A 22,709-nucleotide genomic window follows, 5' to 3' on the forward strand; every position below is an offset into this window, starting at 1 on the left:
CTCTCTCTCTCTCTCTCTCTCTCTCTCTCTCTCTCTCTCTCTCGTACGTGATGCAGCACTTTCTCTGACTGATGAGATCATCCCGACCGCCGGCGTTTCTTATCCATCAATCCCTCGTCTCCCGTCTATACATCCCCTTCATCCCTTCATCCCTTCATCCCAGGAGTCGACTGCTTAGCCATCCGTCTCCTCCTTATGTCCATCTTTTCTAAATGTCTCCTCTCCATCTTTCCACCGACCTTCTCTTGTCCTCTCTTTCATCAGCGTCTGACGCCGTCGCAACACAGCGCTCTAATCCGCTCTTCATCATTTCATTTCCCCTTCGCTATCACGCTATTCTTCTTCGCTGACATTTTATTAGAAACTGGGCTTCTGTTACTCAGTCTTATTTCTTTTGACTCGTCTGAATAAACCAACAGAGAACCTCATTAAAGAGTTTTATTGTCGGGTCATTAAAGAAAGCGGCACAAAGAAACGCATCCTTGCAAAATAAGTGTATTAAAAAAAGCTTGGCGACTGACACCAACTAGTTGCAGGACTTGTTAGAGAGCTACTGTAGCTGTCCAGCTAGCTGTAACATGCTCAAAATAGCTCGTATGCACGCTCACTTCCGGCACTGTTCACGCCAACGGACAGCTATGACCAATATTCAGCCATTGTGCCATTCGTAAGCAACCAAAAAAAGAGGAAGGGCTTCAAACGTTTCAAGCTACATTCCCCAATTACGATCCAATTACGAGCCCCATAGAAATAAAATAGGAAGTTAGCTAACTTGCTAACCAGGCAAAAACAATAACTAAAGAGAATGTATATTCAGATCTATTTTGTTAACACATTATAATGTTTTTATATGTTTTGTGGAGTAGTTTGTACTCTGGCAGAGCGATGTTGTATAAAACAAGACAATAGCGTCCTCAATTTTGGCCTCTCCGGCTCAAATGTCAGTGCTCTCAAGATGGTTTTCCATTGATTGACAGCACAAAGATTTACTTAAAGATTTATAAAAACTAAATTCTAGAGGGCATATGTTTGTTAGATGTTTAATCTGAAAAAAATACTGTATTGTAATCTTAGTGAAGCTTTAATACTCACTGTGAGAGAAGTGAAGGTCATGCACATTCCTCCGAACCCGTTCATCGCCAAAGCAAAGAAGATGAGGATGGACAGATCTGCAGGAGAAAGAGCAGATTAGAGACAAGGTTAAACTGCTGACACCAAGTCTGATTGATTAAAGTGCGAGGCATGATGACATGATACGTACTGTTGGGATCATTGGCACCGTAGGCGATGAGGAGGCAGGAGAAGGCGAAGCAGGCACTGGGAAACACAAAGCAATGCCAATAAATATAACCAAACAGACAATAAACCGTCCAATTTTATATCATCTTAAAGTGGAAAAACTGATTTTCTCACCTGCCCAGAAGTCGTAGCTTCCGTGGACCGTATTTGTCCATGACGATGCCCATTGGCAGGGTGATGGCAGACAGCAGGAAGGAGCCCACGGTGAAGGCCAGGTTCAGCATCTCGTCCTGGTCTTTGCAGATGGGCCACCCGTTCATGTCCAAGTACTCCTCAGAATCGGGCAGCGCGGAGGTGGACGTGTTGGAGAGGTTGAGGCTGGAGCTGTTTTCTGGATGGTGAAGAAAAATGAGAGTGGAGAGGAAAAAGACTTTATTATCTTACAGCTGCGGCAATTATCTAAATGACAATGAACAATGACGTATGCTATTATTTGCATACAACCTGTCCAGTCTGTGACATGTTGTATTCAGTGGTGGAATGTATTTACATACAGTACAATGGTGCGATTCTGCACTTTGGTCTAATTCTGAAAGTGGAAACGGAATTTCTGACTCAGCAAGTCTCCACCAACCCCTGCCTCAAAATCCAAGATGGCTGCTCAGTGACTCAACAGTTAATAAGATGTAGTAATATAGCATTTAGCTTAAAGGGCCGCAGAAGCTAGCATGGCTGTAGCCTCTTATTGTTGTTTACATCAAAATATACAACCTTTATATACAATATGAAGCATTGTTAGAGATTAAAGGCAAATACATTGACTCCACTTCAGACTGCCACATCAGAATGCTGCTCATACATTCATGCGTCATTAATAATAACCCAATCATATGATATAATCAATAAGAGAACATTCTGTAAATATATTAGGATACTTTTACTTTGAACTTTTGCATGTAATGAAGTGCTTTTAAATTGGTATATTGTCCTTCTAGAGGTTTCCCATGTGGTCTAAGTGAAATGCCCTCTTTCCATTTTTTAATGTGGCTCTTTGAGGCCTGAGCTGAACTATATTCCCCCCCACTCCCTCCCTCTGTCTGTAGAGCAGAGCTGCTGATCCAGAAAGCCAGGAGACTCATTAAAGGTCAAGTAAACCAACCGGAGGGAAAACAACACAATGCAGGGTAAACAGGCGCCCAGATATGGTCGCAACTGAACCCCTGCATGGCGGAGGGGAACTCTCTGTAACAGCTTCACACAGACAGGCCGGCCTCCCTGCTGAATCACTGGTAAACACAATCCACTGAGTTCATGCAGAGTCTATTTCCGTCTGTTTTCGTCTATCTGCTCTATTAGACTGTTGCCTACGGTGAAACTCTGCTGGTATTAACAGACAGAGAGAAATCCTCCCTCACCGTGACTTGTTTTTGGTCAAAGCGCCGGGAGAACAATAGACTCAACATGATAGATATCTGGAGGAGGGAGGGAGGCGTAAAACACGTACTTATCATTTCAGAACTTCGGGGCAAGTTGTCCCGCAACAGCTAATCTCTGCTGCATCTAATAAACAGCACAGCTGAGGATCTGATCCCCTGTGAAATGTAGTGCCGCTGTTGGGCCAGCTTAAGTTAAAGCAAGATAGAGGAGGTGTTGATGCAGGTCTCTGGGCTGAGGGCAGAATTTAGGAAGTTATTAAATCATGTTCAGTGCATCCTGGTGCAGAGAATTGGCCGCCCGAGCCCTGTGAGGATGTAAGTAGGTGAAAGGTAAAGTGGCTTAATGACCTTCTGATGTAAGTGGTTTTTTTTAATGTTTCAAAACAAGCAGTTGCAGAAAGGACTGGTTCGATTTAAACGCGAGGATGCAGAGCTATGATGATCTGTGGGCTTTTATTAAAGGTCATTCAGCTCCACTATGATGCGTAGTATTCAAGTACACAAAGCGGTCTATGGGAAAACAACGGGATTGTCCGTGATAAACATCTGTACAAAAAGTCATGCCAATCCATTAAGCGGCGTTGCTAACAACACTGCTAACGACAATCTAGCCTGACTAGCTTTGTGACCGAACATCTCCATCAGTATGGAGATTATTTGCTCTTCCCTCTCAGTACTGGAGCATTAAGTGCTCCAGTAAAAAATATATTTTTTCTATATTTTTGGACTATAAGAAGAAAGCAACAGTATCTGTCCCCCGGCTCCTCGGCTGCTGACTAATCAAACAGCTGCAGCGAATCCAAATCAATAAGGGAAGAGCCCCGACCACACACACACACACACACACACACACACACACACACACACACACACACACACACACACACACACACACACACACACACACACACACCCAACCAACCAACCGTGGGAGAGTATAGTTTCACTAACACATGTTCTTCAAAACCAAAAGCCACAGCGGGGAACAGAAACTCTTAGTACATGCAAAAAAAAACAATCTTACATAAACCACCAATTTTACATATCAAAGTCTACTTTTAAGGAGCACTACTGTGGGGAAAAAAAGAAGTTGTATAAACCTTTTGTGGCTCAAGAGAGAGCTTTGTGACAATCACACCTCGCGTTAAAGAAAATGGTGGTGGAACAGCAGCCTCTTAAGACACTATGTTGCTTTTTCATTTAACAATCTGTATATTCTTGCTTTATTCTTATTTACTGTCGTGCAGAATTTTAGCCAACAGATTAGTTAGCAACAATAGTAACGCGGTAGGGCTCAACTTTTTTGCAGAGTTCTCCACAATGTCAAAAATGTCACAACTGAAAAAAGTTGACAAATCCTTATCTAGAAATGTTAATATAAAAAGGCTGTTTTTTATGGTGCAGATTCAACATATCTATAGTTATCTACAATGCAAACATTTCATTCTGGCGACTGGGTTGGAGCCTCAAAGAGCTTCAGATGAACGAACTCATTTTTGCACTGAACAAAACGGTGGATTTTGTCCCACCGCCACTTACATTTAAACCGCTTTAGATTTGGCCCATTTGGCGTCAACGCTGGTGCGGTCTCTACTTTCAAGATGTCATTTTAAAAATATGATCTTTTCACGACTTCATGCATAAAAAAGGCTCCACAACAATAGCAGTGTCAAAAATGTCACAACATTACTTCAATCAAACACATTGACCACAATGTCCAGTAAAAACACACAAAAACACCTTCTTGACCTGATTCCAGACACACAAAAAACCTGCTGATTCAGCACCACTTAGCAGGTCAGCGTGGAAAGAGCTGAGTCAACGGCAAGAGACACCCGAACCCTAATCCAATCAGATAAACAGGCTATAATAAAACATAGATGGATTATCAGCTTCCATTCGTGGTGGATTCAACGGCGCTGCATCCGCTGATGGACGGAGAAATGAGAGTTCATGTTTTTGACCTGCAGTGACAACGATAGCGCTCTCAGGTGGGCGTCATGTGAACGGATGAATGTGCGATAATATCGCCGAAAGGCTTTCATCACTGCTCTCTTTGTTGAAAACAGAGACACAATGAGATGATCAGAAAGACTAAAAAACAGGAGAATAAAGGCATGATAGGTCTCATTCACACATGCATTCTGAGCACCTTGTTGCGTTAAAACCTGACCCACATTGCTTTTATATGAAAATGAGTGGTTACCAAAAAATCCCGGCTATAGTTCTCAACCCGGCTTGATCTTCAGAGCAGAAGCAATTTTGTGTCATAAAGACGGTAACTAATGATTGCTGGCTGAATGCAGCAGCTCCCTGCACCACCTTTGATCAAGGAGAGTAAAATAATAATAAAATACGGGATCACCGGCTGCTTTTGAAGCTTGTTCGGAGCCTTTTTTTTGCTGCTGGCATATTGACTTTTTGACTCCCATCTGTTGGATCAATAACAATCTTTTTGTATTGTTTTTAAGGTGAAACCGGACCAAAAAAAGGGGCCTTTTGATTGTTTGCATGGTCTTAAATCTCCATAATTCCAACACACCCACTCAGAGTGTCACAATCAGCCTGTTGAAAGCTTTTGAATACTCAGAGATACTCATGTAAAGTCGTCTCATTAACATCTAAATTCAAACTGCAGAAAGACCAGAACGAGGCCGTCCGTGGCTGAGAGACGCTACATGTAGTGTCTTTGCATCACAAATGTGTTCATGTATACTAGCAGTAGTAGTAGTGAAAGTAGTATCAGTGGAGCAAGTGACGAATAAGATTGACTATTGTTATTACGTACAATAAGTTCCTCTAAGTGATACCATAGAAAGACAGATATCTTAGCACTGTTGCTATTGTTTGCGCTGTTAGCTGCTAGCCGCCGGCTCAGTAGTTAACTTGTTTTTAGTGTCCTGGAAAAGTTTTGATTTCGCATTTCAAACGTAATTGGATATTTTTCCACAATTGCTATTGGTTCTGTGATGGTATACTTAGGTTAGCTTTAGCTTTGAGCTAACCGCGGTGAGCGGCACACCTTGCTGGATGCAGCAAAAAGCCGACGTGGCGTCGCGCCAGCCATTGGAAATAATGGGTTTTCCACAGCTAGCATCTAATCACAATCAACGTTTACATTCTACCCAAATTCAACAGTTTAACCAATCAAATCCCACGGTGGGTGGGATCAAATGTTTTGACATTGAAGCCCACCTCAAGTGATGTCACTTGAGGCAACGTCGGTTGGGGCTGACGACCGAAAGACTAAAATGTGGAGGTTTGGAGTAAGAGAGAAGTGAGACGTCTGTAGCTACGCTAGCTGCTACTAGCGGCCCAATCTCTCAACAATCTGTCGGCAGTCAGCGTTGCATTGTGGGTAATGTCGGTGGCATGTTTTTGATATCAGTATAAAGCTTTACTCACTCGGCCCTTCGCACAGGTAGGAGTAGAAGCCCTCCGACTTCAGCATGATGAGCAGGGACCCCCAGCCCAGCAGCACGGCGGAGAAGAGTAAGTTCTCGATGACTGCCGTCACCGCCATCCACCAGCGGCGGGAGAAGGCCGTGGCCAGGGTGGGAGCCATGTTGGCTTGGTGGAGAGGAGGTACGTCACTGGGCCTCCTGACTGGAGGAGAGGGAGGCTGCTGGAGCCTGGAAGACAAGGACAGGGGGGTTCAATATTGAAAATGATGCCAGATGACTTTATATAGCTCACTGGGAACTTCAGCTGTTTTATTTATATTTATTTATATTATCACATACTATAAACAAATAGCATCAACCCCCAAACCAAATTCCTTTTATGTGTAACTTACTTCGAAATAAACCCTTTTCTGAAAATGTACACATTTGAGAGCAACTCAAAATTCCTTCTTTGTTTCATAACAAACATTGTAAACTATCATGTTTTCTATTTCTAAATGATGTCTTTTAATTGCACTGTGTTTATTGTTTATCTATGTTTCATAACACACACTTGGCTTAATAAAGCAGATTCTTGTTCCAACTAGGAGCTACTTGATCTTATAATAGTGTTTTGGATGAATCATAAACATTTCTTTGTTCGTGTCTTCTGATGATGATGATGATGATGATGATGATGGTGGTCTAGATGAAGATTCACACAAACAGAAAACAGCTGAGGCCTTTGATGTGAATGTAAAACCTCTCCAATGAATTTTTTTTTTTTTTAACTCCCGCCCCCAAGCGTATCTGATTGGCTTTAGGGTTTAGCAACTCTACTCCTATTGGCTGCTAGTGACATAGCTCGTGCAGCAGCTACACGTGAGGTTGATGTTGCATTCACACCCTGTGGGGGAAAAGTGTTATCGGGGGCTGTAATGGCAGAAAATAGTGTCTCTGTTGGGCTTTAAAAAAAACAGAGAATTTTTGATGCTGGACATTTTATATTCATAAACTCCAGCTATTTAAATTTCGATGTGAGCAAATTACAAATTTAAAAAATACTTTTAGCCTACATTAATTTGATGTTTTAAAAATGCATCAACAGGTTATGATTGTACCTGCTTTATTTTCCTCTGTATTTAAACATAAACGTAAATGTTTCACTGTTAAAGTTCGTGTCTGTCGAGTGTGACAAAAGCAGTTTTGGTGAAAACAAAGTGTGCATTTACAGGAAAACCCCACTACACTGAACGCAGCGCGAAGCTCCAGCCGGTTCGAACCAGCGCGGCGCGAGATTGTCGGTGTTACTTAACCGCCAGCGCTCGCGTTATACTGTCTCTCGCGCTCCTGTGATGATGCTCCGATACATCTGTTTGTAGAACAACTGGCCCCGGATAAAATGATGAATATTAATACAACATTTAAATTAAAATAAACACGTAAACCATAGTGTAAATAAAAATGGCGTCTATTTTGAATGTTAAAAAAATAAAAATTAACAATGTATTGAAAAAAAGTGAGCAAATAGCATCACGTCACTAACAGACATGAAGCAGTGGAACTGGTATGAACTGGACTGAAATCGTCTGGCCCCCTCCACACACACACACGCACACACGCACACCTCCCACCCTAATCTGCATCCCTAGCATCTACTAGCAAGAGTCAAGCTAAACGAGATCAAAACATCAGTGTTCCGGTTATTTTCAGAATAAAAGTCGGAAGACCGCTTCATGAAGGTTTTACGAGTGGAAAAAAAATCAACGTAGATAAAGCAAAGGCAATTACCACTATAATATAGTAAAGAAAAAAAGATGATCAAATAAAAAGAACAGTACGAGTGAAGCATAATTTATCTCCATCTACATTACTCAATAGTAGGCCATACACGTCACGTATATAAGCTATATATATATATAATAAAAAGGGACGTGGAATTGATGGAGGACGTTTGCCTTTTCCTGAACAAAGACAACTGGTGTGAATACTTTTAAGAAAGTGAATGTTGTGTTGCATGGTTTATGCTTTTATTCTGAAGACAGTATCCGCACATTTCCGGTTTCACACTCGTTGTTTCCCGGCAACTTGAGACACATGTACGCAAGAGGCGCTCAGCTGTTCAGCATCAACAACAGTAACTGTTGGGGCGGGGGGGGGGGGGGGATTACCATCATCGCTTGAAACAAAGAGAGTTAATTTAAAGAAGCCAAAACATGTTGACAAAACGAGTGTCCACACGCACGAGCCTCGGCCTCGCGGCTGCTTCTGTGACATCACCACCGCTTTTATTCTAGAACATTAAATCATAACTTTCATGGCAGCAATGAACGAGCGACATAAAAAGGGGGAAACGGAAGATAAAGACTGAAATAAACTGTAACAACTCATCTAATCTAATAATATGTCATTTGCATGTGCATATGCATGTTATTTGCGTTGTTTTTTGCAGGTACATTTACACGATTTACCAAAAAGATCAAAGGGGGAAAAGAAAAACAACCCCGATGACCTTAAAGTTGAGGCTGTTGCAGCTCTTCCTCTGCAGTCATTCAACAAAGAAACAACAACACAGAGAGAGAGAGGAAGAAATTTATAAAATGAAAGATAAAGAGAGCACTCTGCTGCAGAATGACGCTCCGTGTTATTGTGAGCCGGTTGATTCCTGCAGAATGAACCCACATGAGTCAGCCTGAAGCATCCTTGGTGCGGACCTACCTGAGTCTGTGGATTCAGAGGACAATAGAGCCGCTCAGTCAAATCTCCCAAATGTCCCAAATGTTCCTCGGCGACAACAACACACACAGATGGTGGTGGTGGAGTCACAAAAAGCAATGGTTGCGTCTTTTTTTGTGTGTCTTTGAATCACTCTTTCTCTCTCTTTCATCCCTCATTGCTCTGGAGCTTTATAGCAGCGCAGGAGAGGCGCGCACAAACAACACAGCGCGCTGATTGGCCCGTGGCTGAGCTAGAGACCCGCCGGAGCCAATCAGAGCGAGGCAGTGTTACATGTGTGTTGTTCCTTAGTACTGATAAAAAAAGAGGGGGGGGGGGGGGGTCGTTCACTTATGTATGTTTGGAGGATAATTATGGGATGCATGTTGAAACATAAGCAATGAAGTGAATATGACAACAATAACAACTTTATTGATATAGCACCTTTAAAAACAGAGTTTACAAAGTGCTTTAACAGACAGAGCAGCAAAAGGCAATAATAACAATAACAGAAAGATCAGTGAGACAGTTTATATGTTTATAAAAATAAACTATTATTGTTTTGCATTTGTGGAGTTTTGTTTTAAAGTCACACCTCTTTTGTTCTGATTTGGAATTTCTTGCAACCCAATAACAACCTTTAAAAAACAGGGCTTTCATAAGAGGGTATAAATCATCCCGTTTGTCCTGAGAGGTGACTCAGCTGTTTACTTCCAGCTTCATAACCAAACATGTAGTTCCTATGAAGTTCAGGAGAGGGTTGGAGAGCACATGGTCCGGTGGAGAGAAAACAACCAGTGAGCAAAATGTTCGCACCGAGGGCGACACCTAGTGGCCGCTTTAAGCAACTTCATACTTTATACTGGTGGACACTGGTAGAATAAGTACTCAGACTCAAGGGAAAGTGCTGATACTTTAAACCCTTTAGTCGAACCTGCAATAAATTAACATTTATAGTGAACGTGCAGGCAGACAACCTCTGTCTCATATCTGTTAAAAGTGAAGCTACAGCTAGGAGACAGTTAGCATAGCTTAGCATAACACTTTTGTAGACAGAGCCAAGCTAGCTGTTTCTCCCCTAATCTAAAATAAGCTAAGCTAGCAGTCTCCTGGCTGTAGCTTGTTGGCATAAAGACAATGAGGGCTGTGTCAACCTTTTCATATATTTATGTCCCAAAATGTGAAACTATTCCTCACATTCAAACATTGCTAACATTTCGACAATACTTAGCTATTAGTAGCTTCAATTTTAAGCTACTGCTTTTAGCTAAACCCAGATTTAAACAGAAGTTCAATAACAAGGCTTAAAATTGGAAGTTTTAGTTTTACAATTTGGTCTAAAAGCAGTTTCAGTTAGCTTAGCTTAACATAGCAACTGGAAACGGCTTGCCTTTGTAGACCGTTGGACAGATCCAAGCTAGCTGTCCCCCCCCTGAGCTAAGCTAAGCTAGCAGTCTCCTGGCTGTAGCTTGTTAGCATAAAGACTGGCAATGAGAGTGGTATCAATCTTCTCATCTAAGTCTAGGTTAAAAAGTGAGTTAATCCCCCAAATGACAAACTATTTGTTTTATAGCGCTACTTTTAAACATCGCTAACATTTAGACAATAATTAGCTATTAGTAGCTTCAATCTTAAGATGCTTGTAAACGTATAAATCAAAAGTTTAATTAGACACAAGGACACACACACACACACACACACACACACAGCTGAACAGAGACGACGAAATAAACAAGCAAAGTCTTTTACTTTTTTAAAATTTATTTCTCAAATCTTTAGTATCTCATCTTTTAGTGTGTTGGTATAACTCTACATTGGTTTGGTGCATACAGTAAGTCTGATAACAGGAGTGCATCTGTAAAATCAACGGACAAACTTCTTGGTTTTGAATGAAGCTTTATACACACAAACAGAGGGAGGAAAGGTGCTGCTGGGGAAAAAAAAAAAAAAAAAAAAACTGGCGAGGACGTAGTTTCTCTCCACAAAATATATCTGTTGTATTGCTGTCCGACAAGGCACGTGAACAAGTTTGCGTCGACAAAAACAATAATTAGAAGCTGTTTTTCCTCCCAAAAATGTTTCCACATCCAAAACCTCACTTGGTTTGACTCTCTCGTTTTATAACACAGAACACAAACTGTACATATAGATCTCCCTCCTGAAAACAACAACACATTCAGAACTGACAATAATATCATATAAATCATACAAACAGAATCACTAGAAATCAATGGGATATTTGGCTAGTGTGTCCTGACAGGGAGTATTGCAACCGCCTCGCAAACCCAAAGAAAAAGTTTAGTCATTATGTAAGAACAAAAAGAACAATAAAAATAAAATATAAAACATTTTGGAGCTCCTCTCAAAAGTTTTCAATGACAACCTTTTTTAGGATTCAGTCTTTGGTCAAAGTTAGAGATATTTAAGATAGAACTGTTCTAAAGGAGGCCGTTAATCTGAACTGGTGTGATATTTGCCTAAATATTCTACTGTTATGATGTATTTTAGTGTTGCGTGACGATTTAAATGCGTTTTCTACCCTGAAAAAGACAAAATTCTGGAAAAGGCTCTGAATGTTTATATTTTACGTCACTAAAGGAAAAAGTTTGACTTTTTACGTGACTTGTATCACCGATCACACTTTCATATCTGTGCGTTAAATGTGAAGCTACAGCTAGGAGACAGTTAGCTTAGCATAACGCCTTTGTAGACTGTTGGACAGAATCAAGCTAGCGGTTTCCCCCTAAGCTAAGCTAGCAATCTCCTGGCTGTAGCTTCATAGTTAGAATAAAGACAATGAGAGTGGTATCAGTCTTTTCATTTAACTCTAAGTGCTCTAAAACTATTGCATCTAAAACGTCACGTTTAAATATCGCAAACATTTCGACAATACTTAGCAATTAGTAGCTTCAATCTTAAACTACTATTTTGTTTTTTTTAGCTAAACCCAGATTTTAAGTACACCAAACGTTCAATAACAAGGCTACAAACTGTGAAGTTTAGTTTTACAATGTGGTCTAACTGCAGTTTCAGTTAGCTTAGCTTAGCATAACGACTGGAAACAGCTAGCCTTTGTAGACTGTTGGACAGAGCCAAGCTAGCTGTTTCTCCCTAAACTAAGTTAGCAGTCTCCTGGCTGTAGCTTCATAGTTAGCATACAGACAATAAGAGTGGTATAAATCTTTTCATCTAACTCTAAACAAGAAAATTATTCATTTCCCAAATTGTCTATTCCTAACTATTCCTTTTAAAACATCACGTTTAAACATCGCTAACATTGAGACAATACGTAGCTATTATTAGTTTCAATCTTAAACTGCTGTTTTTAGCTAAACCCAGATTTGAAGTACACCAAAAGTTCAATGAAATCGTTTCAAATTGTGAGTTTTAGTTTTACAATTTGGTCTAAATGCAGTTTCAAAGACATAGAATTGTAGAAATGGAGAGATATATTGAGTAGAGAGGCGAAGTCATTCATGGCACAATTCAAAAATAAAAAATATTTGTCCCTCACCGTTGACTATGGAACATATTTTTCATTTTATGAAATAAGTTCCCGGAAGAAGACATATTTTGCGCTCTATACTAACACACATAAATCCCATGAAGCTATCAGACCAGTTCAGCCAAAGCCCCACTTCAGAGAGGAAATGTACCCGACTACAGAGGCAGATGCTGGGGGGGGCCTTTAAGGTCCCAGCAGGTCATGTGGTTCTCAACAAAATGAAAGAAGCTGTACAGTCAAGAGCACGACGGGGTTTTACCATCTACACTTAACTCCACTCATTCAAAAGGCACGAGCACCGGCGTCAAGGCAAATAAACCGCTGCGTTCTTTCATCTTTCTCTCGATTTCTCTGTTTTTACGCAGTGAATCCGTCACGACGAGCTTTCTGATTCAAACACTGCACACATAGATTTGTGTATTATATTCAGTAGTACATCAAACTGTTTATTCTGTTTTTTTTTAGTGAGCCACATCTGGACACTTCCTCATCCACCTCTAAACAGCTCTCCTACATACCGTCAGCCTTCAACAACAATAATCGTCCACCCCAGTTAGAAAACGCCGTGTCAGCAATTAATCCTGTAAAACGGGCAGAAAACAGTAAAAAAAAAAAAAAAAGAGGCAACAGGCAACAACTAACCCTGATTTTCATCAACAACATTGACTCTTGACTCGTCCCTCATTGTTTTCTTGGTCATTTTCCAAAATAAAAGCACAATAAACACACGCGGTGCAAGAAAAGTGCACCAAAAATATTTGTTATTCCTTGGCCTCATATATAAAATCAGAATATTCAAACAGTATTAACTCCCCCAAAAATATAATATATAAACATAAATATATCAATTAGTTTAGCTAGATTTCTTTCTTTTTTTTTTAAATTGTTTTTTAAATTTATTTTTTAATTGGAAGCACATGCCATCAATGAGGTGACAAGCTGGCGTCTGATTGGCTTAGGCAGAGCAGGGTCTGCTGGCGTGTGATTGGAAGATGGGAGTCCATCATCTGGAGTTCAGTCTGGGAGCCGTCTGAAGACATTTAGAGGAGAAAAACATCACGTCAGGGGACAACAACAACAACAACAACTTATATTGTGAACAACACGGATGTATTGATTGATAGGGTAAATTAATATTAATAGGAATACTGTTACAGTATTTAGCTTTATACTTAAGTTTTTCTCTCATCCACGTTAACTCACCCGTTCGTTAACGCATATAGAAAACAGAAGGCTCTGTTTCTTCAAACAACGTCGCTCTGAAAGTCTAAAGAGTTTTCATCACTCACCACAGACAGGTGTCCGTTCTTAGCCTTGGCCACCAGCAGTTCTGATCCGGGCGTGAAGTCAATGGTCCCCTCTTTCCCCTGACCCACTGTAAACGTTATGCTGGAGGAGGAGCAGAGGGAAGGTTAGACAGTGTGTAGGAGGAGAGGTTCATTTACATACTGACGTTAGCGTTATGCGAGGACACACACACACACACACACACACAATAAAAAGCTTTCCTTAAAGTTACTACGAGGAATTCTCAGTCCTGGTTCTTGTTCTCCCGTGCCTCCCTTCCCTCCAGCGGGTCCAGCAATATGTCAATACTGAGCTGAAGGACTTTCTGGTGAACCTGCATGATTTCATCTGGTTTCACCAGAATCCGACCCGGTGGCACCGATGACGAGCATTAAGAGTAACTCTATAGAAACAGACCATCTTCTCTGTGATCGTCTCTTTACTGATGGAGGTCTGATAGAGGACCAGAACTACACTGAGACTGGTTCAGGACCAGTTAAAAGTTCCTCACAGTGACTTTAAGTGATCCTCAGATCCTCACCTTCCCTGGTTGATGTTGATGTTGTTTACTTTGTCGGAACAGATCGCTATCTTGGTCAAGGTCTCGATCACATGGTCGCTCTGCAGAACCACGTCTCCCTGAGAAGAAACCATCAAACATGTTGACACAAACATATAAAAACCACAAGAGATCTGGTTGCTTGACGTGAAGTCCTTGTTTTTTTACCTTCTGTTTGTTGTCGTCACTGGGCACGTGCAGAACAAACAAGCCGTCGCTGAGAGAGCTCACTGAGATACCTGCAGGAGACGGACACACTTGATGAGCCACTGTGGCCTCGTTCTTCACTTCAATATTTAAGACCTGCTCCTCTGCTCTCTAGTTGAATTTCTTTGATGATTTGTTTCACAAAAGCTGGAAAACAATGGAATCTATCTATCTAATATTTTTCCAAGTGTTCACAAGTGCAGTTCAGCCAGTTTCACAGAGTTTTTGTCACGTGACTGACTTGTCTGAGACCAACAATGGTCAACTTCATAGTTGCACAGAGGAGCTCAGAATTTAATGTTTTTTCACAGGATTTGATTCAAGCAAACTGTTTATTTGGGTGTTTTGTTAAATTAAATATCACAATTTAAAGCTTCAATGTGGTCTCTTTTCCTGAGGGAAGTGTTCGTCACACATGATGTGTTCAAGGACCGTCGGAAAGATGAAAATCTGACCATAACGTTGCTATTTTTAAAGTTTCTGGCTGTGATAAACGGTTAATTTTTGGAAAATCTTTACCAGAAAACTTGCTTTCCAATCCCGCCGGAGGGTTTTGGAGTTACACTTTTAATCAAAACATTTATTTAACTTGCCATTAATTGTGTGGGAAGTTTTGCCCTCGGCTGGAATAATAAAGACACAAAAGTAACTCCGTAAACGAGCGCCAACGCCCAGAAACAAACAACCCCGACTGTCTGTTGACCTCTGACCTTTCAGAGTTCCGTAGTCGATGCGCTGCTTGAGTTTGGCCTCCTCCACGATGACGGCGCAGTTGGAGGTGAGCAGCAGCTGGCGGGGCCGAGCCTTGTAGCCTTTCCTGTCGTACTTGGTGACCGGCACTGCGTACTGCGGATCAGAAGAGGACGCCGGTCAGAAACTCTCTTTCAAACCCTTTGAGACTTCTGTGACTGTGCTCCACTCACCTTCATCTTCTCGCTGCCCAGAGCCTGCACCACCTTGGGGTTGATGTCCTCTCCGTCTAAACAAAGAGGAGACCACAATGCTGAGATCTTTTCACACAGAGAGCAACATGAAAAGCCTGTACGGATTTTAAAAGTGTCTCACTGAGTCTGGTGCTGACAAACAGTTTGGGCACGCTCTGCGGGTAGTTGTCCTTCTTGTCCTTGAAGAGCTCACTGGCGATCATCTTCTGCTCCATCTGTTCAGATAACAGAGTTGATAACGGTGACGTAGAAGAAAGAAGCAGCAGACCTGAGAGTCGGGTCATGAAGAGACTAAACTCACCTGGTGTTTCCACTCGGGACTGATCTTCTTGCAGTAGCTCCACACCATGTTCTGCATGCACAGCTTACGCAAATGTTCTGAAGCCTAAAGACAAAAACATTCCCTTTACAGTGTTGTGCCGTATGTAACAGGAGTCATGATACATACTGGCTATGTCACGTTATTAAAGTTTCACCTTTTAAAATGCAAAACAGTCTCAATACTTCTAAAATGATGGATATCATGCGGTTTGATCACATAGTTTTTTACTCTACCGGCTGTAAATAAGAGTCCGATAACATGAACTGATACTGATGACACACTTTGAATAGATTTCACATTAATCTATTAATTTCTTTTTTTTAAACCAAGGAGCTGATTGTTGATTTCAGAAAAAAGGAAACGAAGACGAACACCTCTGTCTGCATCAATGGAGCTGAGGTGAAGCAAGTTATCAGCTTTAAGTTCCTGTGAATCAGCTTCACAAACAACCTGACGTGGTCCTCACACGTCTCCATCCTGGTGAACAAAGCTCATAAACGGCTTTATTTCTTAAGGAAACTTAAGAAGACTAAATTCACGAGCCAAGTTCTTGTTCACTTTTAACAGAGGAGCAATAGAAAGCATCCTGACTGCAAACATTACAGACCAACATGGAGCACGGCACAGGACGAGAGGGCTCCCAAACCATCATTGGTACCCGTCTACTGAGTATCAGTGATATTGGTGACAAGAGGTGCCTGCGCAGAACTGCGTGTGTTGCGTCGTCTCACCTCAGTGAGAGCAGCCGGAGGTGTCGGCCAGCTCTTGTCCAGGACGTTCTTGGGCAGGTTCCTGCGCAGCTTCATGAGGAACGAGAAGCGCACGTAGTCCAGGAAGTACTCGTTCTCCGGACAGCGCTCTCTGTGGCGGTAGATGAAGCCTTTGACGAACCTGTAGGGTTGAGGAGAAGGAGAAGGAATCATACTTTAGCTCCGTCATGAAGGTAAATTAATCACACGGTGTTTGAGCCGTCTGCTGGTCTCGTACCTGCGGATAGCATCAGCAGCTTTTCGCCTGCGCTGCGCTCTCCTCCTGGCCAGGATCCCTCTCCACCACGCCTGGACGGCAATAGCTGCAAGTTTACACATAATCACAAATAAATACAAGTCAACACACAGAGAAACGGTTGCAGGCGAACTCTAAAATTACATTAGCAGGAGAAAAAGCAAAACGATCCCAGTGGAGATGCGAGTAAGTTTCCTCACCTGAGGTTCTGAGTTTTTGGTATTTGGACTTTTGGCTGTAGCCTCTCCATCCGGCCTGCAGCTTGGTGGCTGTTGGGTGAAAAAAAAGAGAAGAAAAAACAAGAGACAAGCGGTTTAAATTCGTGGCGATGATGAAAGTATTCGGCACAAATCGTCAGTAGTGTCAGCGGCTCTCACCAAGACTATGTTTCCTGGTCTCAAGTGCTTCCTCGGTGGCAAACAAGGTTTTTGGGAATCGGATGAAGATCTTGGATCTAAAAGATTGAGTAAAAGGTGAAACGTGCTTAATCATAAATATACTTTAAAGTTCAGTTCAGGCTCAAGAAAAAGCAGAAGGATGCATGTTTAAAAAGACATTCAGCACTACTTCTTAAAACTACTACGAGGAACTTTTATTTTGTGTTGATTTTGGAGCTCCATGTGGACGATGATGTTTCTGTGCACCAGAGTCTCTTTAAAAAACCTCTCATTTTACTACTGCAGGTGAAGCCGGATCTGGGTCTGTCCACGGTGGACCGGTCTCTGCTGGAGGATCTGGGTCTGTCCACGGTGGACCGGTCTCTGCTGGAGGATCTGGGTCTGTCCACGGTGGACCGGTCTCTGCTGGAGTCTGAGCTGAAGGAGGTTCTGGTGAACCTGCATGAGTTCATCCGATTTCACCAGAATCTGACCCGGTGGCTCCGATGACGAGCATCAAGGATAACTCTATAGAAATAGACCATCTTCTCTCTGATGGTCTCTTTACTGATGGGGGTCTGATAGAGGATCAGGACTACACCGAGTCTGGTTCAGGACCAGATAAAAGTCCTCACAGTGACTCTAAGCTTGTACTAGATGATGGTTTGTGTGTTGCTGACCTGCCCAGTTTGTACTCCTCAGGCTTGTATCCCAGGTGTTTGACCAGCGTGGCCACTCCATCAGACAGTTTCCCCTCCCAGTTGGGCCACGTGTCCGGACACAGAGACTTATACCTGAACACACAGAAACACAAGTAAATACTGGACTTCAGGAATGAATCTCCAAAGGTTAGCTTCTTCAGCACAAATCATCGTAATCACGTAAACTACTCTGACTCTTTAAGATTCACAGTTTAGGAATTATTCCAAACAGTAAAGCAGGTATTTACTCTTAGACTGCCGGGGTTCATTCATAATGAGGTCACAAGAATATTTCACTCATTCTCTCACAAATCAGGGCTTCTTTGTGGGAAATGAATCACACTTCTAGTTTGTGTCTTTTTGTGTGTCTAATCTGGACATATTGGTTTCAAGTACAAGAATACGTGAAGGGCACATCTACGTGATTCTATTCTTGGTACGGGGTTTCCATGTGATAGAACCTTACTGGACAAAATAAAAACATCTGATCACCTCTGCAGGAAGACCTCATAGCGCCGCCTGTAAGCGAAGCCGGCTCGCCTCACCCTCAGGTTCTCCATCAGACCCAGGTACTTGACCTGGTGGCGGATCAGGACATCGTCAAATCGACCTGAGACGGAACGAGAGGTGGAGAAAGAAGCAGAAAAATATATGAAGGACGAAATGAACCGGAGGAAACCAGTAAATGCTAAACAACAGAAGTAGGAGTGACAAAGCACAGAGAAACTGGAACAAAAGGTCGACTGTGGGGGGGAACAAAGGCCGGCCCGATATACTGGCGACCACACGGAGACTCACACTGCAGCTAGAAACAAACTGTTTGGGTCGGAATTAGAGCAAGCACAAGATTAACTCGAGGTTTCTGGGACAATATCAGCTCGTTTGGAGCCGCTAAGCTGCTTCAACTGTGTTTACAAGAACTGTTACATAAAACTGGCCCCAAACCATTGAAAACTATTAGAACATGGAAGCAAACAACAGCCACAATTTGAGATAAAGAATGTCAAATAGCTCATTAAACTCACAGAATTGAAGCAACACTGTTTTATTTTTAACGTCAGACACTTGAAATTGAAATTTCCAAACGCATAAATTAATTTAAGTAAGAAAATTTAACTGACGTAACAATTTTGTGATATTTAAATTTAACCTTAAAAGTATTTTGCAGTGATTACATTTCACAATAAGGTATTCAGTTTGCTTATACGACTTAAATGACGACTGGATGTAAGTAAACGCACCAAATGTAAAACCTGAAATATTTAATGTCGGACCATAAACTTTTCTTCTACGACGGCGTATTAAAACCATTCTACATAATAAAATAATAATTAAAAAAAGAGATTAAAATGGTAAATTTACCAGAAAAAAAACTTGAATTTTTCCGAAGATTATAAAGTCACAAATGTACAAGAGCCTCATGGCTTCACTGTTCAAGGCTGGATGAACGTCATCACAGCAGAGATGTCACAGCTTGTCGTGTGTTAAACGACCAGGACGTGACCTAATCAACAACTTAATTCAGCAATAAGGAAATACTCGTGAGCGTCACCATATTGTCATCAGCATCGTTGCCTTGAATTGGATTTATTCAGAGGTAAAGGGAAAATAAAAGCTGCTGGATTTAGAAAACCGACGAGAAAGTCAGAGTATGTTGAAAAAAGCCAGGAAAGGTTTCTGTTTCTGGGATCTGAATTGAGTTGTTTTAGACCGTTTTTATACTCTTGTGATCGTAGTTCACTATGATAAGTTTCAGGACACTAATAGAACCAAGAGAAGAAGAAATAAACCAGAGTGGATACCTGCTTGCTTGGAGTCATTGGGTTTGATGCAGCGGACGTACGACGGCTCCTTCGACATGAGGATCTCCATGAGTTTCGCCAGACTGGCTTTGAACTGAGTGGCCGCCTGGAGGGGCAGACACAAAAAGATGGTCAGGAAGTGATGAAGGTGAAGAGGATGGAGGACAGGTAGGAGATGAGGAGGAGAAGGAACGTCGAAAATCGAATCCCGCCGGCTAGAGATGGAGAGCTAAGAAGAGCTCGACTGTGACTGGCACCAGTGTGGAGGAATCTAACAGGCCAGCCTGTGACAGTGCCTTGTTCAAGTGTGTGTGTGTGTGTGTGTGTGTGTGTGTGTGTGTGTGTGGGGGGCATACAAGTGTCAGGGCATTCCTTTAGAGAGTGGGAGGCGGCAGAGAATCCCCATCAGACCGCCCACTCCACAGCAGAGGGGAAACACACCACAGTTTGTTTATTGCTGTGGGAAAGTATGTCGGGATGCACGAGAGTATGAATTATGAGAGTATGAATTATGAGAGTATGAATTATGAGAGTATGAATCATGAGTATGAATTATGAAAGTATGACTCATGAGAGTATGACTCATGAGAGTATGAACTATGAATCATGAGAGTATGAATCATGAGTATGAATCATGAGTATGAATTATGAATCATGAGAGTATGAATTATGAGAGCATGAATCATGAGTGTATGAATTATGACTTATGAGAGTATGACATATGAGAGTATGACTTATGAGAGTATGACTTATGAGAGTATGACTTATGAGTGTATGAATTATGACTTATGAGTATGAATTATGAGAGTATGACTTATGAGAGTATGACTTATGAGAGTATGAATTATGAGTATGAATTATGAGTATGAATTATGAGTATGACTTATGAGTATGACTTATGAGAGTATGACTTATGAGAGTATGAATTATGAGAGGATGAATTATGAGTATGAATTATGATTTATGAGAGTATGAATTATGAGAGTATGAATTATGAGTATGACTTATGAGAGKATGAATTATGAGAGGATGAATTATGAGTATGAATTATGAATTATGAGAGTATGAATTATGAGAGTATGAATTATGAGAGTATGAATTATGAGAGTATGACTTATGAGAGAATGAATTATGATTTATGAGAGTATAATTTATGAGAGTGTGGAGAAAATAAAGACACACAAACAACAACGTGTCTCACCGTTTCTGGACGTTTCTTGTCACTCAGCTCCTCTTTGTCAAAACACTGGTTCAGGATCTTGTTCTCCGACAGGCACATGACCTGAACACACACACACACACACACACACACACTTATACTCAGTGCTGAACTTTACACAACTGTAACACACAGCTGCAGAGAAACACAGTTTTGTGTCTTCCTGTTCATTTTAAAACTCACTTCTTTTAAGTTCCTGAAGAGCAGGTCGTTGTTCTTGTCCAGGAATCCTGAGAGACAGAAGATGGAATCAGATTATTATCAATAAAGTCAGATTCTACTGTTGAATGGAGACAAATAGTTTCGTCTCTGCTCATCTACTCCACACGTCCTCCATGTTTCCCTGTTGTCTTGATTACTTCATTAGAATGTGAACTCTTTCACATTAAAAGCCTCAGCAGTTTAATTGCTCACATCATAGGTAGGCTTTTACTTTGAAATATCTATGAATAATGTCAAATTCAGCTCAGTTTGGGTAAAACTAGGACACATATACATATACATATATATACATATACATATACATATATATACATATACATATGTGTGTTTTTTTTACTGCAGTGAAAATGTAGTTTTTAAAAAGTTAAACACCAACAAATACGCAATGAAGCAGAATATTTCGTTGAATAAAAACATATTGTGAATTTAAAACACGATTATCTTTTCAATAAATGTGTAAACTTTTGGACTTAATGCTCTGAAGTTATTGGACATGTTGGATCACACGAGTCAGAAACACTAGAATCTAATTCTACTAATATTATAATATTAATAATATCAGTGTAACCTGATCTTTATCTGCAACTGTGCAGAAACACTGGTATTAAATAAATATTGGTATTTAGCATCACACTGGTTTTGCTGCTCTGCTTCATCTGCTTGTTTGCAGTTACATATTAAAGAGAGAGAATTTTAATATGTACAGTGTTTACAGCAGCACACACACACACACACACGCACGCACCACACATACACATACCATTCACATTGTAGTTGACCTCTCCAGCGTAATGCAGCAGTCTGAATTCCTCGCGGCCCATTACCTTCCTGGTCTTTGTATCACCCAGCTTGTGACTGCAGGGAAACACACACACAAATACATACACACACACACACACACACACACACACACACCAGTAAGTAGACTGGACACATATTCAATACGTATGGGATCAAACGTCCTCTGGCCACGTTATTACAGGACAAAGACGGGAATCAGACTCACGTGACGAAGTGAGGGTGTCCTCCCACGGTGTCCTCCAGCTTCTCCAGGAAGGTGAGGTCACTGGCGTCTCCGGGTCGCAGACACTCCTCATCCTATGACGGGAGGACGACATCGTTTACATCAACGTGATGCAGAGTTATGGAGAACGTAGTCAGAGTTTGCATGAATCGGATCAAGAGTTTGATTGACAGATGGTTCATCCAATCACCTGCCAAGTGTTTTTGAAAGTGCCCGCCCCTTTTCACAAACAGTTTGTTCCAGCTGCTCAGATGTCCAAACTATCTTGTGGGTCAAGTCAGTGATTTTCTAAAGTGTTGAACTTTAATGTGACACCTGATTACGTTCTCCAGGTGTTTCACAGAAAGACACTTATAAGTGAGCTTTCTTTCTTAAATGAAACCGGAGCGTCTCCTCACCAGGATGGAGATGATGCCTTTGAACTTCTCCTCCACCAGGTCACAGATGATCTTGTTGTTGAAGTACTGCACCGGCTCCCACTGAGAAGAGAATAACAATCATAATAATGATGATAATGAACAGAATTAAATTGTTCTTTGAGGAGCCGTTTGTCTGAACTTTGATGCCCAGAAAAGAAAACACTCCTCAGACATGAACCTTTGCTGATTCTCCGTCTAAACAAGTTACAATTACAACTGTTTCCAAGTTATTTAACGGCTTTGAAGTCAATCATCTGCAGAATCCCAGGAATCCTGGCACACCCACTTCTATGTGGACACACACACACACACACACACACACACACACACACACACACACACA

The 22,709-nt window shown here is 41.4% G+C and overlaps 2 protein-coding genes across 3 annotated transcripts in view; both read right to left on the reverse strand.

Moving 5' to 3' along the window:
• LOC116400121 (large neutral amino acids transporter small subunit 4-like) overlaps positions 1 to 8,936 on the reverse strand; it is a 24,806-nt gene extending 15,870 nt beyond the window's left edge. For both annotated transcript variants that reach the window (XM_031877787.1, XM_031877788.1), the window contains exons 1-5: positions 8,777 to 8,936; positions 6,081 to 6,307; positions 1,414 to 1,630; positions 1,262 to 1,317; positions 1,093 to 1,169 (exon numbers count right to left, since the gene is read on the reverse strand). In XM_031877787.1, the coding sequence (XP_031733647.1) occupies positions 1,093 to 1,169; positions 1,262 to 1,317; positions 1,414 to 1,630; positions 6,081 to 6,240 (510 nt within the window). In that variant the 5' untranslated portion in view covers positions 6,241 to 6,307; positions 8,777 to 8,936. The remainder of the gene's footprint in view (positions 1 to 1,092; positions 1,170 to 1,261; positions 1,318 to 1,413; positions 1,631 to 6,080; positions 6,308 to 8,776) is intronic.
• Positions 8,937 to 12,698: 3,762 nt separating this feature from the next.
• LOC116400119 (unconventional myosin-Ic-like) lies at positions 12,699 to 22,441 on the reverse strand (the record flags this gene model as incomplete). Its single annotated transcript, XM_031877783.1, has 20 exons — positions 12,699 to 13,308; positions 13,568 to 13,667; positions 14,107 to 14,204; positions 14,293 to 14,363; positions 15,042 to 15,177; positions 15,255 to 15,310; positions 15,397 to 15,490; positions 15,577 to 15,660; positions 16,329 to 16,488; positions 16,585 to 16,669; positions 16,803 to 16,871; positions 16,980 to 17,056; positions 17,660 to 17,773; positions 18,173 to 18,290; positions 19,483 to 19,588; positions 20,684 to 20,764; positions 20,885 to 20,931; positions 21,684 to 21,778; positions 21,930 to 22,021; positions 22,346 to 22,441. Coding segments are annotated over 20 exons (1,806 nt in total), but the record flags the coding sequence as incomplete, so codon positions are not given.
• Positions 22,442 to 22,709: the final 268 nt, after the last annotated feature.

Source organism: Anarrhichthys ocellatus, unplaced genomic scaffold (genome assembly GCF_004355925.1).
Source record: "Anarrhichthys ocellatus isolate YVR2014 unplaced genomic scaffold, GSC_Weel_1.0 scaffold149, whole genome shotgun sequence".
Classification (NCBI taxonomy): Eukaryota; Metazoa; Chordata; class Actinopteri; order Perciformes; family Anarhichadidae; genus Anarrhichthys; species Anarrhichthys ocellatus.